This window comes from Leucopleurus acutus, assembly GCF_964270905.1.
Source record: "Leucopleurus acutus genome assembly, chromosome: 15".
Lineage (NCBI taxonomy): Eukaryota > Metazoa > Chordata > Mammalia > Artiodactyla > Delphinidae > Leucopleurus > Leucopleurus acutus.
In genome coordinates this window covers 75401525-75424775 of record NC_139157.1, presented here as the reverse complement: position 1 = coordinate 75424775, position 23251 = coordinate 75401525, and the positions used below count along the sequence as shown (strand labels likewise).

The window sequence follows — 23251 nt, the reverse complement described above, 5'->3', positions numbered from 1 at the left end:
TAATTGCTTTCTAAACAGTTTTTTTTTTGTATTAATTTATACAACCCCCCTGCACAGTTAGTACCCTCTACTATTAGAGGAAAAAAAATAATGCAACTCTGAGATGAAAGGTAGCATCTCATAACTTGTACATCTGTGATTATCAACAGGAGGTGCTTTCAAACCTTTCTCCAGTCTCATAAAATTTGAAAAACAAATGTTTTTTGTATGTTATAAACACTACTGTCCCACTTGCTTTTTTTCACTCAACAAATACATCATGAACATTTCTCCAAGGCAACGGAGTGAGCTCTAACTCATTTCTTTAAAAAGCTGTAGAGTATTCCATGGGTATATATATGTCATGACATCCTACCTTTCATCCACCAATAAACACTAAAGTTATTCCAGTTTTTGCCACCAGAGACACTATAAATATCTGCATGCACACACATGTATATACATTCACATCAATTCTTTTCTTTCTAAAAAAATAGTCTTCGAAGTACCACTACTGGATTAAAAGATAAGCACATCCTTTTAATTTTTACAGATATTACCATATTCCATCCATAAAAGTGGCAGCCAATAGAAGCTCACAATCATTATATGAATTATGTCCCCACATCCTTGGATTCAGAGCAAAGGATACCGAAAAAAGGGTATGCTTTCCAGCCACCATGAAAAAAACCACCACCACCACCAACAACAAAAACCTAAAAATGAAAAGATTATTTCAGATTATACTAACAGAAACTGTAGCAGTGTAGGGTCGTACTGATGCCAAGGTATGATACCCTTAGTAAAGGAAAACATAAAATAATTGCAAAGGACTACTTGAGTCCTTTGAAGAGTCACAAAACAGAAAAGGTAGCTGTAATAAAGGAAACTACTTTAGAAGGTCTGAGGAACTCAAATAAGAGGAAGGAGCACAAAGCTGGGTCTAGAGACCCGTCAACCCTTGACACTCAAGAAGGTTAAGTACATATCTCTCCCAGATTAGGGCATAACCAGTTGAAATCCACTGGACTGAAAAGTTTTTCCAGAGTAGGATGACAGACAAACCAACAGGGCAAACTAGTAGGGACAATTTACCTATCTTAATGGAGAAAATGAGAACTATTATTTATAGCAGCACAGCTGTCTTAATTACCTGCAATAACAAATAGGTGCAAAACACTAAAAAAAAAAAAAAAAAGTGTAGGACAAAAAAAAAACCAGAACACTGTTTTACAGTGTGCCACCAATGGCAGAACTAAAAAAAAGATCTTGCTTAGGCTTAAGGTGTAATTTATTAGATTTAACAGGCATATTACAATTGGCATTTGGGGAAAAGGTATGCTAGAAAGTAGGAAATGTAATATTAAAGATTTAAAGATAATCCAAAGATAATCGAGAATTAGCTATGTTAACTTTATTTCATTAGTTAAATATCCTGTCTACAATATTAACATGTTTAATTACAAACAGGCCTTTAATTACAAAATAGTCACTGTACTTATGAAGCAAATATTAAACATCAAAGTAATTACTATTTACCTTGGAGACAGTGGGCATTTTATTCTCTTTTGGAACTGTGAAGTGTTTTCTTTTCTCTTCTGATCTGTAAGTCTTTATTTCTTCTTCTCCCTTCGCAGTTCTCCATTCTTCTTGCCTACTGAACGAGAATTAAAAGCCACATATAATCTGTACTGTTTATAACTGATTTCTCCCCAAAGGGAATGTTAGGTATCAGTGAGGGGATGTTACTCCTGATGCCTTCTTTTCAGATGAGGCATGTGATAAAGATTTCTGAGTTTAATTTCATAGATTGTGAGCTCTGGACATTGAGCATTAAATGACTGGAATACTGGAAAGACAGACTCTGTCCACTTGAACTAGATACTACTGTTTCTACTATAGTCTTTGGCAAATAAAGTTTTAGGATCTGGGAACACGGTTACTATTAAGGTAACTGCGCCAAGGATTAAAAACAGAATTTATTTATTCTTCAAAACTTATGTCAGTGTTGGGCTTATGCTGTGATAATCTTATGTGCAATACAGATAGCTGGAATTAAAAAATATATATATATAAGGCACAACAGACCCTTGAGGTAGAACTAACATTAACTCCCGAAGCCCTGAAAGAACTACATTCTCTCCAGTGAAAGGCAGGTCAGGCTTCAGCCACTGAAAAAACTTCAACTCTATGCAGGTATCAAGCTGAATTTGAGCAACAGAAGTTTTGAGGAACATTAACTGTGAACTTTAACTTCATGGAACCTGAACTCACAAGGACAAGAGAATTCTTTAAAAATTTTAATTCCTTAAAACTGTAAGGTTTTTGAACTGGAAGGGTATTTATTTAATCTCTGAACTTTAATTTTTCCCTGGAGATATCACAGTTGGAAGGGAGTTAATATTCGAACATGGAAGAGCTCTATAATGTTGACATTTTATTACTTGGGTATACTTGGGTCATTTTATACTTAATTGCAGAATCTCTAATGAGGCTGGTCAAGATTCTGAATGGAAATGAGTGAACTTGAATCTTGTGAAAAGAATGCCCTTGGATTTAATTTTGTTTGTTAATTTGTTTTTTTTTAATTAAACTTTTTTATTGAGATAACTGTAGGTTCACATACAGTTCTAAGAAATAATACAAAGAGGTTCTTTGTATCCTTTACCTAGCTTCCCCCAATGGTAATATCTTGCAAAACTATAGTATAACATCATAACCTGGATCTGGATATTGATACTACCCACTGATATTCAGAGCTCCCCAGTTTTACTTCCACTCATGTGTGTGTGTGTTTGTATTTAGTTCTGTCCGAGTTTATCATATGTGTACGTTTGTGTATCCATTGGCCCAGTGAAGATACAGAAAGAACATTTCCATTACCACAAAGGTCCCTTGCGGTGCCCTTTTAATGATCATAGCCACCTTCTTCTCCTCCTCAGCCCTTCCTCTTCACAATGTCTAGCAACCACTAATCTGTTCTCCATCTCTATACTTTTGTCATTTCAAGAGTAGTCCATAAATGGATTAATACATAACCTTTGAGACTGGTTGCTCACCGTAATTCCCTGAAGATTCAATCAAGTTGTGTATCAACAGGTTGTTCCTGTTTAATGCAGTTTTATTCTATGGTGTGGATATACCATAGTTTGTTTAATCATACACCCACTGAAGAACATCTGGGTTGTTTCTAGGTTTTGGCTATTACGAATAAAGCTGCTACACATTTGTGTACAGGTTTTTGTGTGAAAATAAGTTTAATTTCTTTGGGATAAATCCCCAAACAGTGCAATCAATGGATCATATGATAGTCCTATGTTTAGGTTTTTAAAAAAATGTCAAACTGTTTTCCGGAGTGGCTGCACCATTTTACATTCCCACCAGCAATGCATGAGGGATCCAGTTTCTCCACACCCTTCCCAGCATTTGGTGCTGTCATTGTATTTCAGCCATTCTGATAGGTACATAGATTATTTCACTGAAGTTTTAATTTGCGTTTCACTAATGGCTAATGATGTTGAGTATCTTTTCATGTGCTTATTTGCCATCTGTATATACTCTTTGATGAAATGTCTGTTCATAGCTTTTGCCCAATTTTCTAATTGGATTGCTTTGTTTTCTGCTGAGTTTTGAGAGTTCTTTATATATAATAGATATTAATCCTTTGTTGGCTATGGGATTGGATTTAATTTTAATGCAAAGCTCCAGGAAGGTCGAATACCCTTTGAAGTAATGGCCACAGCCTCGCTGGACCATACGCTCAATGGTCAAGCTCAAAGAAAGAGAGATAAAAAGGTGACGAATATCTGGAGAGAAACAAATCTTCCCCACTGTTCCATGTGCAGGGACCTCCACCACCAACGAGCAACCCACTCCTGGACGCTTTTCACCTCCTTACTCATTCTTGTCTAGGGGAGGAGGAGTGAACTAATTAATTAGGATGCTCTAGAAGGAAAATCCAGCTTAGCATGGCCCAGTTTGCCATGTATACATTCTTCTCTGCACTTTAAAGAAGCAAACCAGCTGCCTCACATGGGAAGAAATACCGTGGCCCAGTGGTACCTTTCGCTGGGGTTCAGTATTAGGAAGCACACGTTCATGCAGATAAAAGTCACATTCTTCACAGCCGTATGAATAATAAAATATGCTCATTTCCTGTCTTACTCTTTTGTGTTATTTTTTACTCCTTTAGAACTATTTTTAAAATGATGGGTATTATTTATTGCACCCTCTTCAAACCTTAACATTAGAATTAAAAAGTAGACAGGAACACAGCTAAAGAACATCTGGATATATATGTCATCAGATAAAGTTATGGTTCAAATTCAAGCTTTAGGTGTATAATCCTAAAACCTAACACAAATTTGAGTGTTGTCCAATCAAAAAAGCATAATATATATAAACATTCAGATTACAAATATTTTTAATCATATAATTACTCTTATCTTTTAAGAACTAGGAAATCCTAAAATCAAATTTGATCTTCCTATGTTTTTTGTTATAGTACAGTATTATAATATATAGTCAGTATTAGTTGGGGCTCATATGGACCTCATCCATGAGTATTTCATTAATAAAGAATCAAAAGGAATTGGATATAAACGTCCCTCATAGCAATGACCTTTAGAATAGGATTACATAAAATCAATACTTTTTAATTTACATATGTATACTTTTAAGTATAAAAAAGATTTAAAATTCTTAATCTATTACCAATAAATAATGTATTTTCACTATGCCTCTGAATGATGTGGTGTGAATGATTCGTAAAATCCACAGAAAAATAAATTATAACAAACTATGAATGTGTTTTAAGATACAGTTAAACAAGACAAACTAAGATTTAAATATGCTACTCAGTAAAATCTCATATTTGTTCAAGCCAAATTTATAATCCCCCCCCCATTCACCTTAACACTCCCCCCATATCATTTACATGAATCATCCTAGAAAGGGACATATACTGAAATTTAACTTTTCTCCAGAGTCATGAATAGTTTAAAACATTAGCTCTGCAGATAAATTTAAAACAAATTAGAGCTAAAAAGGTACTCTGAAGACTGTAATTCAAAATGAATACAAACAACTGTGGTACATAAAAATTCATAATTCCCCTTCCTTACCTGGCTACACCAGCTGATAGCTCAGGTACTACCACCCTTCGACTCCAAGCTACAAGATCCCGCTCTGTGGCTATTTCACTTCTTGGTGCATTACTATGCATTTGCCGTACACCTTCGATTTGACCACTACGCCTTAGTCCTACATTAGGTGGTGAATGAACCTCTGAGGTAGAACTTGTAGAGCCTAAGTGAAAAAATTAATACAGTAAGTTGTATTTAGACACACTTCTCCATTAGCTTCTAACAGGAAACACACACACACACACACACACACACACACACACACACACACACACACACACACACACACACACACACACACACACACACACACACACACACACCAGGGGAAAAAATCCATACTGTCTTCCACATGAAACTTCATAGTGCTGTGGCAAATAATCAGTAAGTAAGTAAGTAAGTTCTATTTAGAGACACTTCTCCATTAGTTTCTAACAGGAAACACACACACACACACACACAAACACACCAGGGGGAAAAAAATCCATACTGTCTTCCACATGAAACTTCATAGTGCTGTGGCAAATAATCACATCACCAAATTAGGAGCTAAACCACAAGCAAAAGCTTAATGAAAACAGAACATGGCTATTCAGTTGACTAGATAAGTTAATGAATCATGACTATGGACTGTTAAGCTCCAAAGATGTAAAACCTAATATTACTTAAAAAAAAATTGCCCACTGTGTATTTTTGGGAAAACTATATAAGAAGCAAAAACAGACACAAACCCAAGGACATTTATGGTTCATAAATTTTCTCTAAAGTTTAATAATATACAACATTAAGGATGGTGAGATGTTCGAGAATGTGGCTTTGAATGTATTCCATAAATTATTGAAAAAATTTATTTTTAACATTTTTCTAAATTATTCATGTTTATTATAGGAGATTTGGAAGAATATATACATTAATAAACTCATTGTCCATAGTGTGAAACCTTATATTAAGAATATTTTTTTAGGTCATTAAATATTCTTCAAAACCATGATCATTTTGGCAGCCTAATATTTCACATAATGGATTTACCATATTTGTTTAATTGCTTCTCTACTGCTGTTAGGTTTAGACTACTTCAATTTTTTAAATATTTCACTTAAGAATCACTGCTTACCTCTACTTAAACGGCTGGTATTACTGATACCTGCTTCACCAGAACGTCTCAGGTCTTGCTCCTGTTGTAGTCTTTGAATCATACTGTCCAGTGGGCTGATCTCCTGGTTTGCTTGCTGACTTAAAACTTGGTTCAGTCCTATGTAAACCACAAAAATGCTAAGGATATTTCAAACCATGTTACTTATCAACCTCACTTTGAGTCCATAATTAAACATTAATTTTGCTTGAGTAAAAGACCTAAAAAAGAGCAACTGTGAATGACGGGAAAGAGAGAGAGAAAAAAAAAGGAAACATGCCCCCTTCAATCTTCATTAAAAATAACGATAATGGGCTTCCCTGGTGGCGCAGTGGTTGAGAGTCCGCCTGCCAATGCAGGGGACAGGGGTTCGTGCCCCGGTCCGGGAGGATCCCACATGCTGCGGAGCGGCTGGGCCCGTGAGCCATGGGCGCTGGGCCTGTGCGTCCGGAGCCTGTGCTCTGCAACGGGAGAGGCCACAGCAGTGAGAGGCCCGCGTACCGCAAAAAAAAAAAAAAAAAAAAAAAAATAACGATAATGATGATGACATAACTTTTACTTAGTATTTACCATGATTCAGGTACTCATATAATCACTACAACACCACAATCCCATGGGTATTATTAATTCTACTTTATAGATAAGAAAATCAAAATAACTATTCAAAGTCATATATCTAGTAAGTGGCAAAAGAAGGATTCCATCTTAGATCTTCTTTTAAAAAAGGCAAATATGATTACCCACTTTCTCAAAAAGCTTTACTGCTTTATTCAACAAATTCTTGAGTGCCCATTATGTATTAGGAACTACAGCAAGAAACTGAGAATCCAGTGGTGAAAAAGATACATCACGGTCCAAGACCATCAGGGAGCTAACATTCTAATGGGGAAACTGAATGATAAACCCATACACAAATGAAGATTGGGAAAAAATGTTGTCAACATAAAGAAGGTGATGAGATAGAGAAAATGGGGAAGGAGAGAAATGGGAACTACCTATGGTGAGTCAGAAAAGTCAAAAGAGCCCACTTTGAAAAGCATTTGAGTGAGACTTGAAGAAAAAAAAGAATTAGTCACCCATGTGAAGAGCTAGAAATACACTCTGGACAGAAGGTAACAGCTAATACAAAAGCTCTGAAGTAGGGAGGAACTTGGTGTATTTTAACCCATCCTGCTTTTCCAACATCAATTCTCACCCACACCAGTGATATGAGACTACCTGACTCTTTTACTCTCGTAATAGGATATACACCTTTATGCTTTGGAGCTTTTGACCACTTCAAGTACAAATGTGATAAATGCTAACATCCTTCAAGCACCAAGAGAAATGGCATCTCCATATTTCCTATGTGCAATCTTTCCAGACTACCCCTGAAACACCTAATACAATGCTATGTAATAGCAAATGCTATGTAAATAGTTCCCTGCAAGTAGCAAATTCAAGTTTAGCTTTTTGGAACTTTCTGGGGTTTTCTTCCCGAATATCTTCTATACGGGGTTGGTTGACTCCACAGATGCTGAATCCAGGAATACGGAGGACTGACTGTGTACATACCTTAGTACTCAGCCCAATATAGAAAGGAAGCCTACTACTTATTAGTTCTTCAAAAGCATGAATTTTCTTATCCATCTTAATATTCTAATCCTAAATCTAGAACAATGCTAGGCATATAAAGATGCTCAATCCTGCTGAACAAATAAGAAAATGTTATGTTATGAGATATATGAAAGGCATTGCCACAAGAGGAGAGAAAACAGCAATTAATATCGGGTGTGTGGGAATGTAAGCAAGGACTTGATGCGATCAGACTTTTAGAGTGGGTTAGTAAGATACAAAGTATATTCTGAAATGAAGTAGTAGTAGCATGAAGGTATAAGAAAAGAGGAAATTACATGTATTAAGCACATAAGGTTATTTCATTTTATAAGAGAAAACTAAAATTCAATGAGATAAAATAACTTGGCCAAGGTCACAAAGCTACAAAGTGGTAAAAGTGAACAGAGGTAAAAATTAAAATGCCTATGGACGCCTCTTTCCTGGTATACTGCTGAGAAAACATCTCATGTTTGAATCTGACACAGCTCAAGTTTACAACTGAGAAAACATTTAAAGTGTATTGTTCAGTGTAGATATAACAAAACTGCACTCAAACCAACTTATTACAATATCCAACATGTATGTTTACCTATTTCCCCAAATAAATTTTACTACAGATCCAGATTTGAAAATAGAAACATAATTAGAAATGATGCTAAAATTTTTTCAAAAAGTATTTTTCTTTTGTTCTATTTTTGTACCTGGCAAGTCTAAAATAACGAAGGAAATGATATTTACCCTGAATTCTGTGAGCTACTAGAACACTTAAAAATTCTGTGACTCACTCTGAAGCCATAATTATTGCTCTGGGTTCTCTTGTAGCCCAATACTATAACTGGTGTCTATTTCATTTTCAAGATCAAGTCCACTTGTTACTCTAAGGGCAGCTTGGCATGGAAGAAAGAACAATGGACTGGGAGTCAGAGCTGGATGTGAGTCCCTACGATTCCGTGTACTTTAACTTGAACAAGACATAATGTTGTTAAATTTTCATTTTCTCAATTTAAAATTGGGACACCACAGATAAAAGGATTAAATGAGTGTTATTTATGAAAGCCCTTTAAAAACTGTTAAATGAAGGGAAGAATAATCACGATAATTAAATAGCACTGATATTTTAATATATGAGTCCTTTTCTTATTTCCCTGTGCCTGAAATCCCAGCCTAGGTACCTGACTAGACCTGGGAAAGATCTGATTCTTGCCAGTTCCCCACTAAGGGAATGAAGACATTTATCTTAATTTCAGTCCTATGACCAAGACTTCTCTAACAATTGTGAATTCTCTAATCTGAATGCCTGCCTAGATTTCTCAAATCCTGCCTTTTCTTGGATTGAGTTCATGCTGTGTCCACGTACTGAAACATTTTAGTTTCACATACTCTAGATTCTTTATTATAATTTCACATGCCCAATCCTTTAAGAAAATAAGAGATGATTGATTTTTCTGTGCTGCTTACAGATTCTAAATTCATTATTTAAAAGTTAACTCATTATATATTACATCCCATAATGTCCTTCATATCTACTTAGAAGTTTTGTCCATTTATGCTAGTTGAGAACCTAAACTGTTTTCATAAACATTTTTCTAGTCTAAAATATAACAAAGATTCATAATTGCAAAACTGGTTTAACTTTCTTTACAGTCCTTCCATTTATTTTCACTTAATAAATTAGTGCTGTTCTTCTTGCCAAAAGCAGGGAAGAAGCCTGTAGACCTTGTCTCCATTTCAACTCCCATTCGATTCTTCAACTAATTCAACTTTCACCCTCCATTACTTCACCCTCCAAAACAGCAACACTTTTCATTCCTATCTTAAATTTCTTAAACTTTTAAAAGTTGATCACTTCTTAAAACAATCGTTAACGTGAACAGGCTATCTAGTCTTTTATTTATTTTTAATATTTATTTATTTATTTGGCTGTGCCAGGTCTTAGTTGCGGCATGCAGGATGGGATCTTCGTTTGTCTCATGCAGGAGCTTTCAGTTGCCACATGCGAACTCTTAGTTGTGGCATGTGGGATCTAATTCCCTGACCAGGGATTGAACCCAGGCCCCCTGCATTGGGAACGCAGAGTCTTAGCCACTGGACCACCAGGGAAGTCCCCTAGGCTATCTAGTCTTATTCTCTCTCTCACATCATACTATTATTCGCTTTAATAATTATTCATAATTTTTAACTATGTATTTGTTTATAACTGTTTACTAATCTAACTCACTCCACGAGAGCAAGGATTGCATTTGTTTAGTTCACTGCTGAATACCACAGCTTAGCAAGTGTCAGTGACAGAGGAGATTCACAATGTATGTTACTGAAAGAATAAATAAATGAACTGACTCATCTCATACCAAATATAGACTTACCCTATTAGTCCTCAGAAAGTTATAAATAGATATAGACCAAAATTATTGCTTTAAACCTCCAATGCTTCTTAACTGTCTTGCAATACTTAAGCATTATTCAAAGAACTTTAAAGAATTATAAAAATCATTTTACTTCTCATCTGTTCAAAACAATTAAAAACAAAGTTCTACCCAATTATCAATTTTATAAGATTTCAATAGGAAAAGGAAAATTTAGCATGGAATTAAAATGAGCATTTACCTGAGGAAGTTACCCCCATCTGAGGGATGAGTTGCTCCTCCCTGCAATTTTCACGACCAGGAACTAATCTCTGATATCTTGATGGATGAGGGTTACCATCGACATCAACCAAAAAAGGTGGCGGCATCAGATGAGGTGCTTGCTGTGTCTGTTCATCTAATACAAAATTGTTGGCATCACGGATAAGGGGCCGATAATCACTGTGAAAGAACATTTGATCTGCTATCTATAAAAAGAAAGGCCCATAAAAGAATGGACAAAGAAAAATTTATCATTATAGATTTCTAATGGAAGGCAAACATTTTAATATAAATCATGGTATTAAACAATAATATAAAAGAATATTATTTTCTTGAATTAACTGTAAATAAATCTTTGTATGTTCTACATTAAATTTTACGATTAGAAAAGTAGCTGCTTTGACTTGAGGATACGGGGTGGGGGAAGGGTAAACTGGGACAAAGTGAGAGAGTGTCATGGACATACATACACTACCAAATGTAAAATAGCTAGTGGGAAGCAGCCGCATAGCATAGGGAGATCACATAGAGGGGTGGGATAGGGCGAGTGGGAGGGAGGGAGATGCAAGAGGGAAGAGATATGGGGATATATGTATATGTATAACTGATTCACTTTGTTATAAAGCAGAAACTAACACACCATTGTAAAGCAATTATACTCCAATAAAGATGTTAAAAAAAAAAAAAGTAGCTGCTTTAAAGTTTCCCTGGAATAGAAAGAGACTGTATTCATAAAAAAAACATTAAAAATAAGTTACATAATTTCAAATTAAATGGTCAAATTAAATCTAGGCATAAATCTTTCAGCAGTACTTTTACTTTCCCAGGGCTATCATGCTTTATCTTATCTTTAAAATTACTAAATATGGTAATATTTGTTTTAGCACTTTGCAACGAGAAATCAATTTATTCGCTGAATTAAACTCTTTAATGAAACCACTCATGCAATTTAAGAAAATCCGTAAGTATACAGTAACATGGTTTATATAATAATAATATAAAAAATTAACGACATGATTTTCTAGGAGAATAAGCATTTTCTCTAAAATTTCTGAATATAAAAATTATTAACATGAACTCATACCTGACACACCTGTAACTTTAATCATTTAATTTGGAATTTCTTAAACCTGAACGCTTCATTCAGTTTTTACTATGATAACCTTTTAAACAACTCTACCACAGATAAACAATTTAAATCTTTTAGTCACTAATCTCAGATAGGGCCTTTAATATTTAAAAATATTAACTACCATCACAGTAGGTCATACATTTTTTACTTTTTTTTTTTTTTTTTTCTTTTGCTGCAGTACACGGGCCTCTCACTGCTGTGGCCTCTCCCATTGCAGAGCACAGGTTCCGGACGCGCAGGCTCAGCGGCCATGGCTCATGGGCCAAGCCGCTCCACGGCATGTGGGATCTTCCCGGACCGGGGCACAAACCCGTGTCCCCTGAATCGGCAGGCGGACTCTCAACCACTGCGCCACCAGGGAAGCCCAGGCCATACATTTTTTTGAGAACCACATAAAAGCCACAGAATTGTACCGCAGACAAATGCATATTCTCCATATAAGTAAAACATTTTACAGAAGTTCAACAAATCCCTCTATGGACATCTCCAACGCCCATCTTATATACCCCAACCTAAGAACTGCAATCTAGACCTTTCTAGCAGGCTAAGTAAAACGTTATTTCTTCTGAAATATAAAATTATCACTTCCCTCCCCAAAATACAACCCCTAAACATCTATGGATTTAAAAACAAACAAACAAACAACTATAAGGAGTAGATATACAGTCATAGTACTCTACCTTGTCATATTTGCTACTGGAGCCAAAGCCAAAAATTAAAAGATGTCCATGAGAGTCTGTGCATGCAAAATGCTGCCCATCAGGAGAGCATTTGCAGTCAAATACTGCACCATGTCCTTGGCCTTCAATCTGAAATGTATTTAACCAACAATCAGAAAACTGCCATTAAAATATAAAGAACTGGTTGGTCACTATTGTTACTAAAATTCTATGATAAAAGATATGTAAGTATATATCCTAATGAAGTGAAGATATAACAAACACAGTATTGTAACAAAATTTGTGAATATTCATGAAAAGTGCCAGATTAAAAGCCTTGAAAAACAACGTATTATCTTTATCCATAGACCAGACACAAGTCAGGAAATAAAACACCACCATTCTCCCCCACCCATAGTTCTGCTTCATGTCTGTAACCCGGATTTAAAATGAAATTGCACCTTACAGTCCATCTCATCTGCATTTAATCAAGCCCTTTCAGCAAAGGCTGACAATGTGGAGTAACTGTAGCAATTTTTTGGTAACTCTTGAAGTAATAGCCAGAGATCACTGCTCACAAGACACTAAATTTTTCTTCTTGGTAATAAATTCCCTTGATGGTCTGACTCATTTTTTAAATGGTGAATTTCAAAGGTTAAAGAAAAGGTTTTTTTTACCTGATAATTGTTTTCTGTTTTCCAGTTCCATTAATCCAGAACGAATGGGTTTCTCCCTGCAACCTGTCAATCAAACAGAGGTGGCCAATCACCACTCTGAATTTTTTTGCTCTCAGTGCTTCTTCAGACTATGTTCCAGTTGAAAACTTCTTTAGCAGTGTTCTGAAAGAGGTAAAAATTCTACCCTATCTAAAGCACAACTAGGGACTGAATTTCAGAAAACAACTAAAATAGGGAGTTGACTCCCTAACAAATAACAACTAAGGATGATTTTCAACAAATGTGACTGGATTTCTGGATTAGCAGAATCGGAACACACACACATTATCAGGTAAGAAATACCTCCTCTCTGTTCCGGTATCCACTGATCTAGAACAAATTGGTTTTATTAGTAATATCCCAATATCCCAGTAAATGCTTGGAAAAGAGAGAAGTGGTAATTTTCTTTCTTTAGTGTTAAAAATATGGCACAGGGATGAATGTACAGTTCACCAAGTACAGAAGTGAAATTAAAATTTTGAAGAATAGTTGATTTTTCAAGGAAGGTTTGCATTTTGGTCAAAAGAGAAAATGTTGTTCTAAAAGAAAGGGCTCTGCCTAAGAAGTTTATATAGTACCACAAATGGGATTACCTCAAAAAGAAAACTAATTTTTCCTTTGGCTTGTTGAAAAGAAGGAATGAGCACACAGGTGTTTATTAATGCTGTTTTGAACGGTGATAATAATGGAAAAGAAATAAGAATAAATTTCCTTAAAATTTAATCACATGAAAGAAAACTGGTGAAGTAATCTAACGTCTAATACACTAAAAGACATAACATAAAAGCAAGAAAATGAGTAAGTGAAACAGGATCATTTCTTGGTTGTGAAGAAAGTTGGAGGATAAGATAACAGAGAAAGGGAACTGATTCGAAGTCTACTTTAAAACTGTTCAAAAATGAAAAAGAACTACTTCTCTAGATTAACCTAAGGGCATTACTAGCTATATAGCTTCGTATTTTCCAAAAACGAAAGAATATAAGCGAAATGTCAGGATTCACATCTCTATTTTTCAGTGTTGTCTAGGGAAATAAAAAGTTACATGAACTGTTATAATACCTAATCACACGAACAAAGTTTAGCTCTATATAGAATTTTACATAAAAAACTCAAGACCAAAGAATTAAAAGCGTCTTGGCCATGTGTTGTTAGATGTTTTATTTACCTCAATTCACTCAAAATTTCACAAAAGACAGAGGAAAAAAACCAAAAAAACCCCAACTACTTTATAAATCTAATATAATAAATGCTCCCAGAACTGTAATACTATTCTAAGTTTACAATTCTAAGTATACGGTAGAACAGAGGAAGAGATCTGAGAGTCTGACTCAGCAATGCCAAAGTATGTCTGATGGATGTTCATAAGCATGGTATCCTTTATATAATGTTTAGACCATCTTGCTCTACATTCTTCTTTTGGGGAGGTGGTGGGGGGGGGGAGTGGTGGTGAGGATTAATCAACCCTATACCCATGCTACCTACCAATGTTGCCACATTTACTGTTAGTAGAAGATCTCTGAGAGAACACTTGGGAGAGGCAGAACTTCTAAAGCTCTAAAAAAGCAAAGAAAAAATAGCAATCCTATTGAAGATCACTGTGTTGCTACACAATAACACATGCCACTGTGAGTATGGCAGGATGGTACAAATTCTCGTGGTATAAGCCATCTGTATAACTCCAGAGTGACTTTTATATGGAGAATATGAAAGTGCATTTCAAAAGTACATTATTTGGATTAACTATTAAAGAAGACAATGGATCTGCTTTACTTACAAACCAACTAGAAAAGGTGCCCATAACCTTACTATGTAAAATGCCAAATTTATCTTCAGAAAAAGCTCCTCAGATAATAAACAGCCCTAACTACAAAATGCCATCTAGCCTTTCCAGTTGATCAAAGTAGGAAAATATTTTACTTTCCTATACAGCTAAATATACCCTCGCTATTTTTATGATTTATGCTATAATTAACTAAGCCAACCATTAAAAATAGTTAAATACTTCTCTCTGAAAGGGATTTCATCTTCTTAAACCGGGGTCAGAATATTTATGACTAAGAATTCTTAAAGAAAAAATTTAATAATGAAGGCACTATTTGAGTATGCATGTGTAACTAAAAAGCAATGAGGTTTACATTCAAAAACTAAAAGGAAGAAAACATCCTTTCTATTCATATTAAAGTTACATGAACGTATATATTATAAATCAACTACACTTCAATTAAAAAATACATTTAGATAAAAAGGTATATGAACCTATCATAAAATTAAATGCTCAATAGAAAAAGTCAACATAAAATTTAACATTGTACATAACTTATGCTAGTACTTATAGCATGCTCTAGTAAGTTTAAAAACAGAAAGAAATGAATAATAACAAATTTTCAAAATCAGTGAATTTCAGATGAACTATTCCCCTAATAATATCAAGTATGCTTGCTAAACATTATTTGGGACATATGAAAACAAAGACCACATAATAAAACTCATACTTGCTAAACCACAGTAAGGAAAGCTGAGAAAATCCATGAGGTAATATTCACTAGTAAGTGTAAAAATTTCAAGAAGAATAGGAGTTAAAAGAAAACAGAAAAATACATTCAGCGACTATGATAAGGTTATTTTGTTTTGTTTTTTAAAATAAGAGATGAAAAGACCAGACAAGTTAAAATAATGACTCCTTTGTAGGAAAATTCTCATACTGACTAAAGAATTCTAGAAATATTTCCAAGAAATGAGCAGCACAATCTTGTTAGTTTAGAAGTTTACACTGAACTTGGAAAAAATTAAATCAATGCAAAAACTTATGAATTAAAGAGCTTTGATGATGACAGAATTGTCATATTTAATGAAGAACACTAGTACCCTTTTCAAGGCAGAATACAATCCACAACTTCTAATATAATTCTTGTGAAATAGAAAGATGAATAATTAAAGGAGACAGAAGACTGACGCCTAAGACTGAAGAGACCTCTCCTCTAGTAATGGGTAAATCGCTTAATATCTCTGCTGAATGATAAAGGTCATTTAAATGATCACTAGAGTCCTACCCACTTCTAAAATCCTAACACCTAATATTCAGGAAGCCTTTTTTGGAAAAACTGGACAATCTGAAAATGAGGTATGCTAAAAGCACCAGAATACAGACTAAAATTATAGGGTCTAAAGTATATCAATTGTGAGGAACACACAGAGATGAATATGAGAAGTATGTACTCCTAAAGGAACTCAACACAAATCAGGATGCTTAAAAAATTGGCTTTCTTAGGCAGAATCATTCTTTTATGGAATTATTCCAAGTCTATGACCACAGTCAATTTGGGGGTCTCATTCATTTTTTAAAATATACCATTGATTAGAAGGGAGTAAGTATCTCACCTAGAAAATACTCCACAATTTCAAATTAGGAACCTTTCAAAATATCCTAATAATTTTATGGGATAGATTCATATTCCAAGAATAAAAGAGCTGAGAAACTAAATTTATGCTAAGAATTACCCTTAGAAAGTCTTATGTATAAAGAACCTTTAAAACTATCAACCTGGGGGAAAATAAACTTAATTAAGAATGTACCCTAGATACTGGAGATAGACATTGTCATACCTATGATTAAAATATGCTTAGGTCACCTTCTAATTACTACTATAGTAACAGTGTAAACCAAGAATATATCTTAAGGGAAGCTATCCACACTCCAACAGTCCAGGTGTCATCAAGTTACTTTAAAAGATTATTCCTAAATAAATGTTTACTTTAACATTGAAAATTCTTTAATTAATGGTAACATTATTACATATGAATTAAAGATAGCTATTTAAAATAAATGGTGCCAAGATAAATAAGTTTATATAAAAAAGGAAACTGTTGTAACTGACTTAATAAAACCAGTAGATATATTAAAGTGATTCTGAAGAATCAACTCTAATGTTCATCAAAAGAAAAATGTACTACTAAAATAAATAACTCATCTTCAAATTTAACACCATTTTGTTTACCCATATTCTGATTTCTCTGAGGGAAGTAATACTATTAATCAAGTCCTCCTTGAAACTGATTCTCCTCCTTTGGCCTCTCTGACATAGCATGGTGTCTTCCCAACACACTTTCTGGAGATTGTAATCTCTTCTCCATTCTGCTAAACATGACTAAGGTTGACCCTTAAATGATGAAGGAGGTTAGGAGCGCCAACCCTTTGCACAGTCAAAAATCCACATATAACTATATAGCCAGCCCTCCATATATACGCAGTTCCTCTGTATCGACGGTCTGCATCCCGTGATTCAACCAACCGCGGACTGGGTAGTACTATAGTATTTACTATTGAAAAAATCCGCATGTAAGTAGACCTGCACAACTCAAGCCAATGTTGTTGGAGGGTCAACTGTATTTCTAAATGTTTACTTTTAAGCCCTCTACACTGTCCTCTATCTCCATGACATCTTTCTACACAGAAGACTACACTTCTTTCTCTCTACAACTAGCCTCTCCAAGTAGTCTATCTCCAAGTGCTGGCTGTCCATTTCCACAAAAAGTGCAACACTATGTCACAATAAACATATTAAAAAAATCCGTTTTCTTTCACATCTCTCATATTTCCATTAAGAGTATCACTGTTGTCAAGATCACCTAGGCTCAATACTCTTAACACATTTATTAAATTTTCTGTCACTCTCTAGCTCTAATCCTTCTATCATCACAGAACACCAAGTCCTATGTATGTTTTTCTTTCACAAATTTACTACCTGTTGCTACAATGTTTCATCATGACTTCACTGATGAAAGCAGATCTCCCCCACCTATCCAATTTCATACCTGAAACACTACCACTGGCAACCAAAATATTTTTCTCTTAAGTTTCTAGAATATAAAGTAATTCACCAAACCCCCCACTAGGTTAGCTATTCTTTATGTTTACAAGTAATTTGAGGGCACCAACAAGCCACTTCAATTTATGCTTTTCATTTTATCACCCATTTTTCAAAGTCTATTCCAGAAAAACTTTCCAAATTACTCTATGAACATGTCTTAACATTTCTTATTTGGCTATTTATATAATATTCCTCTTACTTATAAAATTATCTTCTGACACAACTGTTATTTATCTTTCAAGGCATAATTCCAATTCTTCCTCCTCTGACCATCCACCCTGAAGTTATCCTTACATTTTTAGATATACCAATTATCTTTTCTCATATGCCACACTACCACTTCAAACTATTTAGCCATACTTATCTTTTCAGGTATATTTTATCTCCCCAACTTAACTGCAAGCTGGATTAAAAACAAAAACAAAAGAAGGACCACGTCCTACTCTTCCCATATTCTGTGTTTATGTACAAAATCACTCAAGTGTCTGCTAATCAAAATGTTTTCACCTGCATGTTTACATTCTGTAATTTAACATACTTTCCCTTATAACTATCAAATCTCAAAACATCCTTGTGATAGCAACTCATGGAACATGTCAAAATTACTACATAAAAAAAGTAATTCACCAAATATAATATAGTATGACAAGCTCACATTCATGGCAACAAATATTAAGATATGTTTTTGATATCAAGATACAGAATGAGAAAGAGACAGAATCTAAAGAACCCCAGAAACCTGAAAGAAAATGACAATAACTGAAGTTTATAATCAGAAGATTGAAGGTAATTTCTTATGCAGAGAGGCTGAAACAAAGAATGGAAGTATCAGAAAAATCCTTTTAACAAACAGAGTACAGGTATATGACATCCTGTTAGATGATGATAGGTAATGAGATAAAAGGGAAGGAACAAAAGAGGGAAGGAAGGAGAAAAAGGAGAAAGAGAGATGGAGGAAGAGAGAGGAAGAGAAAGAAAGGTCTTGAAATCTTGATTCACAAGAGAACACGATACGAGATACACCTATTTCAAGCTTCTTTCTCCCTTTCCTAGATACATGCAGCTACAATTGTCCAAAACTAAACTAGAGGTCACACTGAGAACATGTTAATGTCAGAAGTATGCATGTGCAAAAATTCTGAGTGGTGGATTGGCAGCCTCTGCTTGTTTGGAACGTTGCAAGGAGAAATATATTGTTCTGGATTAGTGGACACTGGAACATTTTTTTAAAATCTCAAGTAAAAGAAAGGTTAACAATTATAAAAAATAAGGAAAATTTAATCAAATAAATGAAAACTGTTATTTGGAATTTACCCATGAAACAACAAAAGCAAAGCAAAAATCAAATTCAGTAAAATTGCTTTCTAGCCAGAGACACTGTACTCTTCAATTAAAATCAAAACCAGACAAAAGGCAACAAACTAGAGCTTTGAATAACATTACAGAAATAGAACGATATGGAGAGAAAGAGACAGACAGACAGACACAGCTAGAACAATAGAAATAGAGAAAAGAGAGCAGAAAAGATAAAGCAAAAGTGCCAGAGACATGAGGAAAGCTACAAATCCCCCTCCAAACATCTTTATTTTCTACCTAATAATAAAATGGCCTAGTACTAAGAAATTTCAAAGTCACTTTTCATGTCTTTTCAAATTAATACTCATTTCATTAAACTTGTAGTTAAAACTTAGCTGTACTGTGATAAATTTAAAGGGAAAAAAGGCTATAAAAAACAACTTTGTATTTTAGGAACATTTATGGGTGTATTAAACTTCTAAACTTGCCTACCTCTTTTGGGGGGATGGGGAATATAATACAAAAACCCTCAACTTTAGTTCAGAGAGTTTGCACACATTTTCAAGTTATTCTGCGAAATAATTTATCTGCCTCTTAGCATTTAATAGGAGTTTACAGCCTTTTAACTAGAATTTAGAACAACTGTTATCAAAACAAGATGCCTCCTGTCACATCCAAAGACAGAACATGGGCTTGCTCAACTATACATCAATAGTTTGAAATATTCTTAATATACACTATCAGTCTTCAATAAAATATCCCAAAATACTCAACTTCTGCCCTGAATACTCAAGCTATATAGGATCTATTCAGCTGAAACATGAATAATTGACAGTTAGTAGACGAATGTAAATAAGTATAGCTTAAGGCCTAGAATTTAGGTTTTTTAAAGAATAAAGTTATCTTATGTTCACAACGTTCTCTACAATATTCTCTTTAGCTTCTTTCTCTGGTTCATTAAAAAAGAGGAAAGAAAGGCTCGAGCCTTCCACCTTACATATTATGCTTTTCCAACAAATGCTTTTAGAAGTTTACATTATTTTATTTTTAGTTAAAGATGAAACAACAGAGGGGCAGGGGAGTGCAAGGAGCATGTATTGTCTATCCCATTTGATACCCTGAGTTATACCATATCATCATACACTTCTTACAAGTAACAAAAACAAACCCAGCACCCACCCCCAACTGCTTTTATCATTCAGATCCTCTATTAAGAGGAAAGCTAGCAATAAAAATGAGGAAAATAACCCCATCAGTTTTTCTAGACACGACCACCAGCAAGTTGAGAATTTATAAGATTTTGAAATGAAATGAATTAGGGGATTATGTAAGCATACAAGAAATTAAATATTTTTATCTCAACTCTCAATCTTAAATCTTTTAATCTGTTTACAGATTTAGGTGGTGCTAAAATATTTTAAAAACTGTACTTGATACCGGAAAAAGAAAAAAGGAACTAGAAAATTTATCTGAATGATGAATATCACGTGCCATACTACAATAAAATGTTAATGTTTCAAAATATTTTAAAATTTATTAACTTTATTAATAAATCTATTAAAATGCAATTACCATACGTCAAACATGGACTTTTAAAACATTCAACCTTTGAAACCACTGAAGATATATTTTTTATTCTAAAAATGTTTTAAAGATTTTTAACTTCTGTAATAGGTAAGAAAAGTGCAGTAAAATGCTGATTAACATAAAATAATTATTTGTTACATGGTTTCATTACTTTTCGCAAAGCATTATAAATTTCAAGTAGAAAATTCAATTATCATAAAAAGACTAATATTAAAGCAGTACTCTCAAAATACACTTGATAAAAACCTGCATTTTTAAGAATTTGTATATAGAATTTTTGCTCTTTTAAAGGTACAGTTTACATTCCTTATTTTCTGGCCATAGGTGTAATAGTGAATTTATTCAATACTTCTAAGCTTCAATCTAAACACTCAAATGAAATATTACTTAATCTCAATACTTTGTGTAAACTTTTACAATTTCTAGTCTAGAAATGGGGTATATTCCACTAGAATTAGTCATCTTTAAATCAGCCAAGATACTATAACGAATCCCTCTACATGGTGATCAAAAGGTATTTATTAAATTGAACTTATGATTACTAGTACAATCTAATATCATGGATTGAATTTGTACTTGATCAACTTCTATGTTATTTTAGTAACTCAAAAACTTACTGATTAGCTACACACAACCAAATAGTTATAACTATAGCCAAAACTCAACATTCATGATAGCAGACAGTGAACACAAGCTTCTACTTCTCCCTCAAATGGTTTTTATTTTCTTAATAGCAATGCTGGATGCCTTATCTTCTATCTGCCTATAGATTAAAAAAAAAGATGAAGTGAACAAAGGAGTGAAGAGCAGAAAGTAGGGCACTTAGGCAACTTGTAAATTAAGAGACAGAAAAATCATCAAGCTACATAATAAGATCTCAAAAGATCTACTCAAAGTTACTATCACTATGAAAACATTTTCCCCCTGGACATATCACTAACTGGACACAGCTGGGGAATTAGCTATGTAATGACCAACCACAACTAGAGATAGCATTAAGAACACATTAGCAGGGGACAAAAATCATGGGTTTAAACCCCAAATGCCCGTATGATAGCTTTGTGATTTACGTAAACCAGGGCAAATCACTTCATCTCTGTACGGTTTCTGCATTCATAAAACCAGTAACAATAAAATCTACCCTAATTATATTACAAGGTTTTCATGAGACCCAAATGAGGTATTAAGTATTTTCGAAGTAGAAGAATTTTGGAAGCTATTAAAAAGCATGCAAAAAATTAAAGTATCTATATTTTAATGTGATGAGGGGTAGCTTATGTTCCAGCTTTTTAAATGCAAGATATATTTTTAATCCTTTTTAGTCTATGTTTTGTTTTTCTCAGTTTGAAGATTCAATAGATACCCATCCAGTTCTACTATTACAAAAATTGGTTTCTTCCACCCTTTAGAGGCTTTTCCCTCTCTTATTCATAGAAAGAACAGGAAAATAGTTTTATCTAAAACTCTTATTAAGCAAATAATACTTTTTGAGGCAGTAATGTAACTAATTCCTTACCTAATTTCAAAGAGCATACAACATAATATGGCTGACTTCTACTCCTGGTTATATCACTAATTTTTATTGGTCTAAGAGCAAGTCACTTCAATCTCAAGGTGCTGCAATTTTTATATCTACTGATATGTGGAATATTAGTGTGATCAACTTACCTGATGAGGAAAAATTCACCTTTATAACTTAAAGGTGAAAGCAATATTCAAGTAGGAGAGAACACTTTCCCTCCAAACACTCTACTAATACATCAATGACCTTTGAAAATATGAAACTAACATGTATAGCCCACAATTTGTGTTCTTTTGAAGCTATAAAGGCAAACTGAGATATGACTTATTTTCTTATTCAGCAGAGATGTTCCAAAAAGAAGCAAATCAGAAACACAAGGACAGAGGAGAAGAAAAGAAAAAATTCTTTACGAGCATATTTAAAGATTCGTTTTTTAAAAATTCTTCTCTATACAAATAATCACTAAGGAAATCCATCTATCACTAACACTTGTACCCCAAATAATTAACACTGTCTTTTTAGAAAAATAAGAATTTGACCAATTGTATCTTACCTTATGTACACTAAGGCATATCCACAACAACAGCTAAAGTTAATTTCTTCACTAATAAAAATTCCTTTTATATTCTGCTTGCTTACTACATAAAAATCACTTTATTATGATTATCAATCAAGTAGTATCACTTTTATGAAATTTTTCACAAGCCATTACATTTTACAAATGACTTTTTTGTCAAATAGTTTTTTTTGCAAAATAATTCTGGCCACACACTATTAATTGTATTGCTTTATGATTTATTGCTAGAGGTTTTTATAATTGATTTTTAATTTAAAAATGCTGAAATAGTAGAAACACATGCCTTCCTTTTTGTTTTCTTTGTTGAAAGGCAGCCCTGATATACAGGAAGTAGACAAAAAAAGTATGCCTAGATACACAACAGCAGCATTTGAGGAGCGGAGCGCTTTTGCCTTCATACACTAGTTAGAGGAGTGGAA

General features: G+C 34.0%; 1 protein-coding gene across 4 annotated transcripts in view; it reads right to left on the bottom strand.

The window, feature by feature from the left end:
• PHIP (PHIP subunit of CUL4-Ring ligase complex) overlaps positions 1 to 23251 on the bottom strand; it is a 127200-nt gene that overhangs the window by 46755 nt on the left and 57194 nt on the right. For 3 of the 4 annotated variants that reach the window (XM_082855847.1, XM_082855848.1, XM_082855850.1), the window contains exons 16-20: positions 12288 to 12416; positions 10456 to 10681; positions 6238 to 6375; positions 5103 to 5286; positions 1519 to 1636 (exon numbers count right to left, since the gene is read on the bottom strand). In XM_082855847.1, the coding sequence (XP_082711973.1) occupies positions 1519 to 1636; positions 5103 to 5286; positions 6238 to 6375; positions 10456 to 10681; positions 12288 to 12416 (795 nt within the window). The remainder of the gene's footprint in view (positions 1 to 1518; positions 1637 to 5102; positions 5287 to 6237; positions 6376 to 10455; positions 10682 to 12287; positions 12417 to 23251) is intronic. The other variant, XM_082855849.1, reaches the window with a different exon arrangement.